At 39.7% G+C, this 12,698-nt stretch overlaps 1 protein-coding gene across 3 annotated transcripts in view; it reads right to left on the minus strand.

Annotated features, from left to right (window-relative positions):
- ythdc2 (YTH domain containing 2) overlaps positions 1 to 12,698 on the minus strand; it is a 79,434-nt gene that overhangs the window by 36,594 nt on the left and 30,142 nt on the right. Inside the window, exons 1-6 of one of the 3 annotated variants that reach the window (XM_002936413.5) lie at positions 7,616 to 7,744; positions 4,440 to 4,606; positions 3,563 to 3,653; positions 2,788 to 2,984; positions 1,405 to 1,604; positions 268 to 434 (exon numbers count right to left, since the gene is read on the minus strand). In XM_002936413.5, coding sequence (XP_002936459.2) covers positions 268 to 434; positions 1,405 to 1,604; positions 2,788 to 2,984; positions 3,563 to 3,653; positions 4,440 to 4,602 — 818 coding nt within the window. In that variant the 5' untranslated portion in view covers positions 4,603 to 4,606; positions 7,616 to 7,744. Of the gene's footprint in view, positions 1 to 267; positions 435 to 1,404; positions 1,605 to 2,787; positions 2,985 to 3,562; positions 3,654 to 4,439; positions 4,607 to 6,291; positions 7,137 to 7,615; positions 7,745 to 12,698 lie in introns of those variants that run through there. The other 2 variants (XM_004910467.4, XM_031893156.1) reach the window with 2 other exon arrangements.

Genomic DNA, 12,698 nt, shown 5'->3' on the forward strand with positions numbered 1-12,698 from the left:
CCGGCGAAAATGTAAATCGCCGGTGGGATGGCATATGCGGCGGCGCGATTTCACTGAAATCGCGCAAGTTGCCTCGAGAGGAAACTTGCGTGATTTCAGTGAAATCGCACCGCCACGTATGCCATCCCACCGGCGATTTACATTTTCGCCGGTGGGATGGCATTTCAGGGAGATTAGTCGCCCGAGACACGGGAGATTTGTCGCGGGCGACTAATCTCCCCGTGTGCCAGCGCCCTAAATGTTAGAATATAAACTTGATTATTTTACCGGCTTTCAAGTCGGATCTGGTAACCAACACACTGGCCAATTATCTCCCCTCTCTCTGCTGCGACTCTTTCAGCAACAGATATTGCTGCCAGTCGCCTTGGCTGGGTGCAAAATATGCGACACGGTAATCCATTTTTTTGGCAATTATCAAGAATAAACTGAGGTATCTGTAAATAAAATCAAATAAATAATGATGGAATAGAGGGCTTTAAGAAAGTAATGATTAAAAAACATTGAAAGTAAACATGCATGTAATGTCATCACTTATCAGAGTATACTGAAAAAGTAACTAGGCAATCAATATCATAATAATAACCATAATATTACAGTCATAGTTTATATTTGCCCTTTCAAGTGATTATGGAACCAAATTGCTAGGAAATATATTTCATGATTATTTTTAAGCCCTTTACAGCAGCCTTTCTTAACTTTTTGTCTTGGGTGACCTAGATGTTTCTGGATTACATCTACCAGTGCTCTTCAACAAATAGGGACTTGTAGTCCAGCAACATCTGGGGACCAAAACTCAAAAGAAAACTATACCCCCAAACAATGTAGGTCTCTATAAAAATATATTGCATTAACCAGGTCATATGTAAACCCGGTTTCATCTAAAAAAAACATTTGCATAAAAATATACTTTTAAAGTAGTATGTGCTGTTGGGTAATACTAAATAGAAAATTGCCATTTTAAAAATTAAGGGCCACCTTCTGGGATCATAGGATTCACAGTGCACACAAACAAGCCAAGGCACACATACATGCTAGGCCTCATCAGCCAATTAATGGACAGAGTTCTGCCTTTTGCTTCCACACTTCTTCCTGTTACAGTTAATGCTGCATTATTTCTGGTCATGTGATCTCTGGGGGAGCACCCAGCCCATCACTAAATGGTAGATCAAGGGAAAGGATGTAAAAGGGCAATATTTACTGATATATATATTCCAGTTTGGCAAGATTCTTCAATAGGTCACGTAACATAATATAAACTATCTGTTGGTTAAGTATTCATTCTTGGGGTATAGTTTTCCTTTAATAAACTGGGCCCTAAATACTATGGTGATTATGGAGTCAAGGCATCTTCAACTAACAATCTTTATTCGGGTAACCTCAGTCACAATGTACATTGTAACTCACCTGAGTTGTCTTCCCTGATCCGGTTTCTCCCACAATCAAAACAACTTTGTTGTTCTTAATAATTCTAATGATGTCCTCTTGTTTTTCAAAGACTGGTAAAGATTGCCTGAAGAAATCATATTTTGATTCTCCTCTCTTATCTGGTACCTGAGGAATGCCACCATTTAAACATCCACTGGTCTTGCCTATTTCACGATTCTCTGCAGATAATAAATATATCACTGTGAATCTGTACAGCAAACATTCACTTCCAAAAAAAACCATCCACTTCCAACTTCATTGCCACATCTTTACAGAGTTCTCTGGCATTTTAGTAAAATGTGCTTGAGCAAATGGTTAGTGATATTGCTCACTGTGGGGTGCTTCACAAACTGGCAACCCTAAGTATATTTAACTCTCCTTGTTCCATTTAGAATTGCCCTATTGCTTTTGTTTCTGCTGTGAAAAAAATAAATATCTACATTCTACAATTAATTAAAGGTTTAATTTGCCTCATTTTTCACAAAGCTAGTAAGGTGCATGCTTAGTTATGCTAAATAAAGAAGCGTTTATAAGAGGAGTGTTAGCTTAAGTCGAATAAGGCATGATATTTTTGAAAAACAGCTGAAAAAAACCTTCATCATTTAGATCCCTTAAAAAACTTTTAAATACATTTTTAATAGAATTATACCTTTGTATACTTGTAAAGAGCACCACATCTGGCCAGGTCACCAGATGAGTAGAACTTTACCCAATCTGGATATCCTTAAAGGGCTGTTCACTTTAAATTAACTTTAAATTGAGCTTTTTGTTCAGTAGCTCCCTCAGTTTCATGGCTATCTGGTTGCTAGGTACCAAATTAACTTAGCAACCAGGCACTGGCTAAAACAGGAATTCCAGTGTTGAAGTGTTCAAACTCTTGTCGCAAACCTTTTCTGGTCTCAGGTGCTAAAAAAATTCAAAGTCACTGTAGCACACTGAACAATTAATACTTAAAGAGATGTATTGGTTTAGAAAGATACACATTAGATAATGGCAATATCCCCACTGGGTCCTTTATTAAGGCTTGATAAAGGGCCCAATGTGTATGAGGCATGGGAATACCTTGGTTCAAGAAGGCTTTCACTGCATGTCTTTTTGGCTCCTTTTAGCCTTTTTAACATTTAAGCAATAGTTTTTTTGCCTGTTGGGGTCACTGACCCCTGTTTGAAAGCTGCAAAGAGTTAGAAGAAGAAGGCAAATAATTCAAAAACTATAAAAATAAATAAATAAATAATGAAGACCAATTGAAAAGTAGCTTAGAACTGGCCATTTGATAAAATACTAAAAGTCAACTTAAAGGTGAACCACCCCTTTAGAAAGATACACAGAATATAAAGTATTAACATACTGCCCAGGACTCACCAGCCTCAATAGCATACACATTTCCCCTCTCTGTTTTGGGAAGCAACTCTGTCCTTTCCTTATTTGTGAGAGGAAATCTCTGGATGAGGTTACATACTGCTTTCTTTGTATTTTGGGTCAGAGTGCAGGACATCAGCGAGCTTGAAGCTTCTGATCCATTCTTTTTTTTCAATGTCAGGCACCGATTTGGACCTTTCCTGAAAACATTATTTTTATTTACAGAGGTTAACAAAATAATTACCCACTGTGCATGTAAGTTTCCACTTACAAGACTCAAATGCTACAGAAGTACAACTCCCAGCATGCTTTACCACCTCTGCCAACAAAGATATGCTGGAGGTTTAAACTTTTCAGCCACTTGAGTAAAAACCTTATATTATGAGAATCCCACTTTTTATTTGATATTTACTTAATACACAAAATAATTAAATACACTGCTTCAATTTACAGCTTTTTTTCAGAATGAAAAAGCTGCACTGGTGCAATATGGCACAAAACATTTTATTCTTTATCGGTAAATATGTATTGTTTACTGCATTACTAAGTAAGAGTGTAAAGTTTCAGGCTTTCATGACATGGAGACCTTGCATCCATGCTTACCTTCAAAAAACTATTTGGCTTCAAACAGCCACTGATGCCCCTATTAGGACTGTGTGCCTCAGAAGGCTCCTGCCTGTTTCCCCCTAAAGTAGCCCCACTTGAATTATCTGAAATCCTTATAAAACATAAAAAGACTTTAATACTGAATACTTTAATGGGTTAGAAACAGACATACCCTTTGCTTTTAGACACAAGTCCCAGTGACTGTGCCAGTCGATGAATAAATGCTCTCTCAGTACTTGTCAACGATGAAGGAAATTCCATTTCTATAGCATGAAGAAAAATTATATTAAAATATTTCCTCTTTTTAAACTAAAATTTAAAAGCATACATTAATAGAGAACTGTTGGCAGATTCTGACGATTGAATAGGAGCATGCAGCAAGTAATATCTGATGTCAAAGGAAATCTTTCAAAAAGCATGGAAAGTTGCAGACAATAAACAAGACAGAAAATAAAGATGCTTTCCACTGACAGCAGCACATCTAATGTAAGCATACCAACGTAAAGAAAAACCACATTTGTTTTGTTTTAATGACTCACATTTTTAGCTCATTGGCTGCAATCATATAAAATTAAGCCTGTGGTACACAAACAGGACAATCAGTTTAAGAAAAAAAAGTCAAATCAAATATAAGGGCTTACATCTATAAGTGGTTAGTGGCACAGCTACCACACCACATGCTTTTGTGTACTTAGCATTTTGTCACAACATTAAAAATGTGTTTCACTGCACCACATAACTCTGTATCCACAGGGAAAAAGTAACCATTGGTCTTAATCTTTGATTGCATTACTGTGGAGTCATTTAGCTCAATTTAACATATGGTATTGTGAAAAGAAGCACCCCCACAAGCACTGACACCTAGAACTAATTGTACAGGCAGTTTTGACTTGCAAACTATAGAGCCCACACATAATTATTATTAACATCACATATTTATAAAGCTCCAAAATATTCTGCTGTGCTATGGAATATATGGAAAATATTATATCTGGCCCATGCTTTATATTCCTGTTTGGTGATGGTAAAGAGAATAAATATTATCATACCTTTTTGATCACTATAACGAAACTTCTCCAGTGCAATGTTGACAGCTATTTTTACTTCTTCATCTATACGGATATCTTTAAGACCCTTAGAGCGACCTGGGTTAGCAGGACTTGGCTTTTTAACAACATTGGGCCTTGGTGAAGTGCTATTTGGGCGTGACATTTTTCTAAGGCAAAGGAAAGAAACAAACAAAAGTAATAATGCACAAAATTAAAATTGAACAAGGTAAAGCACAAGTATTTGTTATACAGGTAGTGGTTGTGCCCATGAGAAAAAATATATTTAAGTAATCAAATTTAGAATTAGTATGTGCACTCCCAAAGAATACCTATAGTGTATTGTCAAGCAAATTTGCTGGCAGTGCCAGGGAATTCCAAACTGCAGCCTTCCGGTAACTAAACGTCAAGCAACCCATCCCAATATATTTTAGACTTATCAGAATAAAGTGGCCATAAACAAATAGATCAATTTGTTTAACAAGGTAGCCAGTCGAGTGGCTCTTTGCATGATGTGGCCACCCGTGTAACTGGGTTGATGTGATTGTTTGATCCCTGACCCAATTATCAGATCCAAATATAGGTCTATACCGACCCATTGCATCATTAACACACCAATATACTCCTCACCCAATGGGAATTTTAAACCTCATCAAGACATATTGGGCCTATAAACAGGCTAAAAAAAACAGCAGAATTTATCAGCCCTTGTATAGCTGTTTAAAAGCAGATTTGTATTCATAATATTTAAACAATTTTAAAGGGGATCTATACTATTATTTTTGTGTGTTCCCCACACAAAAATAAAAATCAGCAATGTACTTGTATTAAAAATTGTACACAGTTTAAGTAATAACAGCTAAAGTTACTCCTGCTTCAACCTTGTGCCCTCAGAGCTGTTCCTTACTATCTTCAGACAACTGCTACTTGTGCTGCTTAGGAGGAGGTGCTCCATTGTCCGAAAACATGAAAGCTGCTTTTATTTGGTCTTACAACAGAAGCTTTGCTGAGAAATAAAGGCAGATGCAGCTTTCACCATTTAAAGGAGAAGGAAAGGCTAAAAACCAACTAAGCTTTCTCAGAAAGGTCCATGTAAGTACAGCCATAAGCACTTACAGTAATGCTGCAGTTCTCTATCAAAAGAAACACAGGATTTCTTGCCTCCTTTTTTTGTAAACATGATGTTCCAGAGTCTGTCTTCCTCTCTCAGAAACATCCTTAATTCCAGTGGCCAGAGTCTGTGTAGCTCTCTCCTCTCTCCTGCTCCCCAATCCCACCAGAATTCTAAGACCTCCCTTCCCCCTCCCTTAGGAATGTGTTGTCTCAGCTATAACAGCTAGAGCTGCAGGCAGGAGCTACTTAAAATGGCAGCTGCTATTTTAAGCAAACGGAGAAAGCTTCTAAAGCTGTTTAGGTTTGGTAATGGTTTGTGCAAAATAAATATATTGTTTCAGGTGGCACTAATATGGCAAATCTATTGGCACTAAAATGCAAAAATGACTTTCCTTCTCCTTTAAAGCAGTGGTGCATGGAGACGAAAATTCCTACTAAACAGCCTGGCCAACAACTGTCAAAAGATAGAATAGAAAGGTTCTAAAGGCACACAGGGGAAGCAGGAGAAACTTTAGTTGTTATTTCTTAAAGGAGAAGGAAAGGTTCACAGAGAAATAGTTTTTTGGCTGCAAAGAGTTGGCAGAAGCAGGCAAATAACTAAAAAAACTATAACAAAAAAAATAATGAAGACCAACTGATAGGGCTGGGCGATATACCGTTTAATACCGAATACCGGTGTTTTTTTTTTTAAAACTATATTCATTTTTCAGATACCGCAATACCGGGGTGTCAGGGTACTCACTCGTGCGGCCCAGTCTCCCGCGCCTCCTTGCGTGAGCGCGACCCGTTGTCCGCGGGACGTTGCGCACGTGTGTCCAGGTGCGACACGCTGATGGCGCCAGTTCTGCGCATGCGTGGGGGGTATTTAAAGCTATCAAACGCCTCCTCCTGTGCTATGTTGTCTGCGGCCTTGCCTGGGAAACTAAGCCTGCCTGATTTACCTTACGACTTTCTGTTGCCGATCCTTCGCTTGCCTGACTCTGATTTTCAATACTAATTAGGAAATGGGGTTAACACCTAATCATGCATGGAAAAAAAAAATACCGTCAAATACCGTGACATCGATATAATTTTGAAAAATACCGTGATATAAATTTTTGGTCATACCGCCCAGCTCTACCAACTGAACAGTTGCTTAGAATTGGCCATTCTATAACAAACAAAAAGTTTATTGAAAGGTGAACCACGACTTTAAGCAATTGTGTGTCCAGTGTAAAGAGTGAAATACAACTGAACTTTGTAACCCTGGTTTCAGTTTTGTTTTGCCTCCCCGGCCACCTTGAGAGCACTCCATTAGTTTGGGATTTACCAACATGGGGGCCAGAGCCAGGTGTATGACAATGAAGGTGAGGAAAAGCAAATATAAACTAGAAACACACACACAGGTACAGGGCACTGACATGCTTCATATTAAATACAATCAAATGTTTCACTTTCATGTATTTTTTACCAGTCAAACCATTTCTTTTCAAAAAGGGAATTTCAATTCAATGAAAAACATACACATTAGAAAGCACTATTAAGGTTAATAGAAGGTTGGAGGGGATAATACTCCAACCCTGCCTTCAGTTCAGAGTAAATGGCAATAGCAGTAAAGCCTCAGGTGCTGTGACAGGAGCACTAAGCTGCATTTCAAGCCATTGGCTCCTGTCACAGGACTGGGCACATTCCCATTTACTCTGATGGAGGGGGGTATCTGGAGCATTTGTCCATATCCCATGCAGCTACAACACCCCTGAATCTGTCATTACCTTATAAATACATTCATCACTAACACTGGCCGCCCTGATGTAATGTACATTCTATTGTGTGGTGTAAATGGGACCCCCTGCAGCCCACCCCTGCAGCCCACCCCTGCTGGCCCTGGGATATTCTGCTCCCTACTAGTTACACCACTGATTCTATTCATCGTGGCACTTCTGTGGTAAATAATGTGGTTTTATAAGACCTTTCAAGTGTCTGTCTAATGAGGGCATAGTATTTCACCTTTGTATTCTTGTTACATTCCCGTTTCGCTACCTGTATCATGCCCCATAAAGAATAATAGTATTAACTGCGTTTTTTACCTTTATAAAAATGTAATGATATAAGTGGTGCAGCCAAATCCCCTCTACTCCGTGTTCAAGCTAAACTGAGAGGACTATCCTTTCATTTTCCAACAGGAAGCGGTCATAACTGTGAGTGACAAGCAACTCTCTGGGAACTAGCTCAAGCCCCGCCCCCTGCTCTGAGCCGTGCCCGGAACTGTGTGGTACGCTCTGTGCTCCTCCTTGGTGCTGGGGGTTTGGGTAGTTTTATTAAAGTCCAGCTACAGTGTGTTCTTATCATCATGTAGCATTCGTTTCCACACCTTCTATTTTTTGTTTACAAGCGCCTTATCATAGTGCCTGTATGTGCCCCTTCTAAAATGCAATGCAGGAGACTCCGTGCAGCCCTGGATCTATCACACTGTGCTTCAGTTATAGCTGGTGGACCACCTACTAATATGTTCCTTTCGATAATAGCAAAAAAAAGTATGCCCCTCCATGTGAGGAGGAGGCCCTCCAGCTGTGACAGATAGCACTGGGTTCCAATTATTTGCTGTAGACCGATCTACTCATACTGACAGATATTAAATTGCATATTTCCAGCTGTCACATAACAGCTATGTGCAAGCTTTATTAGAGCAGTTTAAGTTATTTTGTGGTAGCTGTAGGACCACTTCCTCACATACTGGAATATGCTTTCTTGCCATTATCTAACAGCAAAGAGATGTTACAGAACAACAGCTGTTTGCTTCCAGGGGTACAGATAGTTGCTGGTGGGCCAACTGATTACATGGTGTAACATGCTCCCATGCAATTGTCCAACATCCATCAAGATGCAACATAACTGCCTTTGTCCCTCCAAGGAAGCAGTTGTTGCTTTGTGACAGCTAGAGGGCCACAGTAACATGCAAACAAATTACTCCCCAGCACATATGAAAAGACAGCCCTTCTGCTGTAACAGAAGGAGGACTGCCTTGTTCTGGAATGTATAATATTGGCAAGGAAACATTTTCTCCACACAGAGTGGGTTGTACATGGTGCAACAAGAACTATTTCCAGCAATTTGTTCTGCATGGCAGCTGGGGGGCCACCTCCTCATTTGGAAGAATGTAATGTCTCCATATGTGGAGGTGGCTTCCTACCTGTCACAGAACAACCAAATATACATTTAAACCTGCGCTGCTACTATTATAAAACCTTATGATACAGGTGACAAGCAACCAGGGAACACAGATGCTATAGCAGGGACTGCCATTTCAAAGACAACAAAAGTCACAGAAAAGATATTTGCACACTCATATATATTATGCTCAATATCCAGGGTATACTATTTGCCCCCTATCAATTATAAAAAACACCACCTACCTGCATTTTTTCATGAAAGCAGTTGTATGTATAGTCAAGGTGACAACTCCTTGAATGCTGACCAAGTGGTTGGTTTGAAGGGTTAAATCTGTTGATTATCATAGATCACAAATAATTGAGATGCCCTAAATCTAGCATATGGTTCTGGATTTGGCCCAATCCCAGCATTCTTTGCAAGATTCAGATTTAGACAAATTTTAAGGGTATAGACTTGATGCAATTAAACAATTTATATCATTTGACTTTGATACTGTGACTATAATGCTCTGCTCAAGGGAATGTGACAATTTTTTCTTTTTCGTTTACATGATGATTCCATTTTTTTAATAATAATTAGCAAATTAAGGTTGAGATTTGAAGTTGTGCTTGTCTGAGGCATAGTAGCGGAGCAGGCAATACATGATTAACAGCTGAGATTTTAAAAATACCTTTATAGGAGGTATGGATGTTTTAATTAAAATATGGTCTTGTATATTATTTGAAAAGGACTTTTATTGTACAGCTTTTTATGTGTGGGTGACTGGTCCCCTTTAAGGGTGCAAGTGCCCTTACAAATGAGCTTAATGAAAAATTAACATGCCACCATGGACCACGGACCAGGGTAGCCAAGGTTAGGTCAGGGGAGGCTGCTGTGCATAACTTATGGGTAGTAAAATACTGTCCTTGTCTTTTAAGGCACGGTGTCCCGAATTACAGAAGGCCCACATGTCGGGAAAACACCTAGTCCCAAGCACTTTGGATAATAAAAATCTCACAAACAACCAAAGGCAATTTCTCTTTACCACTGACCACAACTTTACTTATAGGCGGAGCATGAATTTTATGTTTGGAAAGTCTAATTAAACACAGATTCCCTACTAGTACCCAGGGGCAAATTCCACACATAATACCCAAGAACAAATCAAGGGAAATACAATGCAAATTACATACACCCCAGAACACGTCAGGAAGTATACAGTGCCCATTCCATTGATCATTACATAGTAGCATAAATACAGTGGTAGTTTTATGTTTAATAAAATAAGTACAGTGCGAACTTCAAGTATAATACCTCTAGCCTGTTTCTTGTAGGAAATTAACTGATGTTGGTTGGGGTGGCTTACCCATCATTAAAATCTGCCTCTGACATTACTGATTTTAAACATCCACATGCATTTATTTTCTCTAAACATATAGACCTATGTTCCTTCCCAGAGGTGTTAGGGCTTTTGGGCATTTATCTGGGATTAAATTACCTTGGTAGACATATTTTTGTGTTTGCAGAATCATTAAAAGATGCATTGGCTTTATACGAATTGCTTGTCTAGATCTGCTCTATGCATATTTTGACTCAATGCATTAAAAAGACAAAATATCCACAAGGTGGCAGCATTATAATTCCTAGGAAAGCTGAACTTTATAGCACCCCTATTGCTCATTTACAAATGCAGACAAAGTACATTTGAGTGCTCTCTGCTTTTTTTTTTTCAAATAATACAAGCGCAAACGTTTACACCAGTTAATGAGCTACAACTTATACTCACAACAAAAGGGACAGCACATGGGAAGGCACTTCTGTTTTTAACATGATGAAATAAAGTTCGAGTTTTAGCAGATCCTTTGGAGTCCGGAGTGCTTGATGTCCTATTTTTGGTTTTGGAGATATCTCCCTTCAGCTGCGGGTTTGGGGCCTTGAGCACCCGGACCACCACGGGACATCGGTGAGCATTTTGATTTCTCTGTCTCTGAACCACCTGAATGATTAATATTTGAACCTCAAGCGACAGACTCGGGGTCTGGACACCCGAGTCAAATTTGACTATTTGGTATTTACTTTACCTTTATATCCTTAACACAAATTGGTGGACAGATTATTCATTTAGTTGCTAAATTCGCTTATATTTTGCTTATTTAGCTAACTATTTATTTACTCATTTGTTTATTTCATTAGTTATATTTACTTTACTCAATTTAACTTTTCCTGAGAAATCTAATTGAGTCCCGCTCGTAGAGTGTTCTCTCATTCCTTTTAGCACATGGGAAAGACACTTACAAGCTCTTGAACTGAGTGTGAATTTTATATTGTAGAACTGAGTGCATGCATGTACATATTCAAAGGGAGCCCTGTACTTAATATGCATTAGAGCAGTGCTGTCCAATTGGTGGCCGGATGCTGTGTGCCCTACCCTGCCTGTGTGTGCCGTACTCTGCCTGCCCTACCCTACCTGTATGTGCCATACTCTGCCTACCCTACCCTGCCTGTGTGTGCCGTACTCTGCCTGCGCTACCCTGCCTGTGTGTGCCATACTCTGCCTGCGCCACCCTGCCTATGTGTGCCATACTCTCCCAGCCTTACCCTGCCTGTGTGTGCCATACTCTGCCTGCCCTATGCTGCCTGTGTGTGCCATACTCTGCCTGCCCTACCCTGCCTGTGTGTGCCATACTCTGCCTGCGCCACCCTGCCTATGTGTGCCATACTCTCCCTGCCCTACCCTGCCTGTGTGTGCCATATTCTGCCTGCCCTACCCTGCCTTTGTGTGCCATACTCTGCCTGCCCTACCTTGCCTATGTGTGCCATACTCTGGCTGCGCTATGCTGCCTGTGTGCCATACTCTGCTTGCCCTATTCTGCCTGTGTGTGCCATACACTGCCTTCCCTATGCTACCTGTGTGTGCCATACTCTCCCTGCCCTACCTTGCCTGTATGTGCCATACTCTGCCTGCCCTACCCTGCCTGTGTGTGCCATACTCTGCCTGCCCTATGCTGCCTGTGGGTGGTGAACCTGGCAGGGGTTTGTTTTGGAAGTTTGTTAGTATTTGGAAATAGTTGTAGGGGGTCCCTAAGGTGTGTAATTATTATGTGCTGGAGGGTGCTCTGCTATACATAAGGGAGGAGGAGGCATATGGATTTAAGGTTGTGACTTATTATGACTTCTTTCACACGAGTGATGGCAGATATTCCTGCAGAGAGCACCAACCATTTGGATTTTTTCTGTGCTGACACCAATAATGTCAGTATGGTCTTAAAAGCTTTTGTGATGACATGAGTGCGGTTTGAAATGGGTGTGGTTTTAAAAAGGGGAGTGGTCAAAACTGTCCTCTATTATCCACCATGTAGGACAGAAAAATTTTGGCCCTCGGTACCACAGAAGTTTGACAGCACTGCATTACAGCAAGCGTTAGCTACATATTTGCCTTGCACACTAGGGGTCCCAGGATTATAGGGATGTAATGACTGTAGCTACACTACAGTTGGTAACAGAGAAGCTGTTACAAATGATACCTTACTTTGTAGCATTTCTTTAATGCTGCTGTGAAATGTATTAATTAATATAAATACAAATGTAACAGTTTAGAAAGTTAGCAACATGGATTACAGATTTTATATGAACATGAAGCTTTTTAATATCTAATCTATATTTTAGAAAAAAAGTAATTATTAATGTTTTATTATTTGTAAAGCGCATTTTTTCTGAAAGTGAACTGCTTGTTTAATTGAGCATTAAAAGCTGAATTTGATGACCAGACAAGTACTGTGCCAGTGCTGGCACTCTTGTATAAGGCACAGCCTAGACATGTAGTTTGTTCCACCTATGGAATGCCCATTTTGCCATACCCTTTTCTCCCAGTTTTTACCACATACTACACTCCATCATATTACATGAAGTTTACTTTAAAATTGAGAGCGTTCAGATGACTTATAGATTCTGCTAAAGACCACACATTTTGTCCGAACAATGGCACAATTCTTATTTTCCCTAATAGACTTCATTAGGACC

This window comes from Xenopus tropicalis, chromosome 1 (genome assembly GCF_000004195.4).
Source record: "Xenopus tropicalis strain Nigerian chromosome 1, UCB_Xtro_10.0, whole genome shotgun sequence".
Taxonomy (NCBI): domain Eukaryota; kingdom Metazoa; phylum Chordata; class Amphibia; order Anura; family Pipidae; genus Xenopus; species Xenopus tropicalis.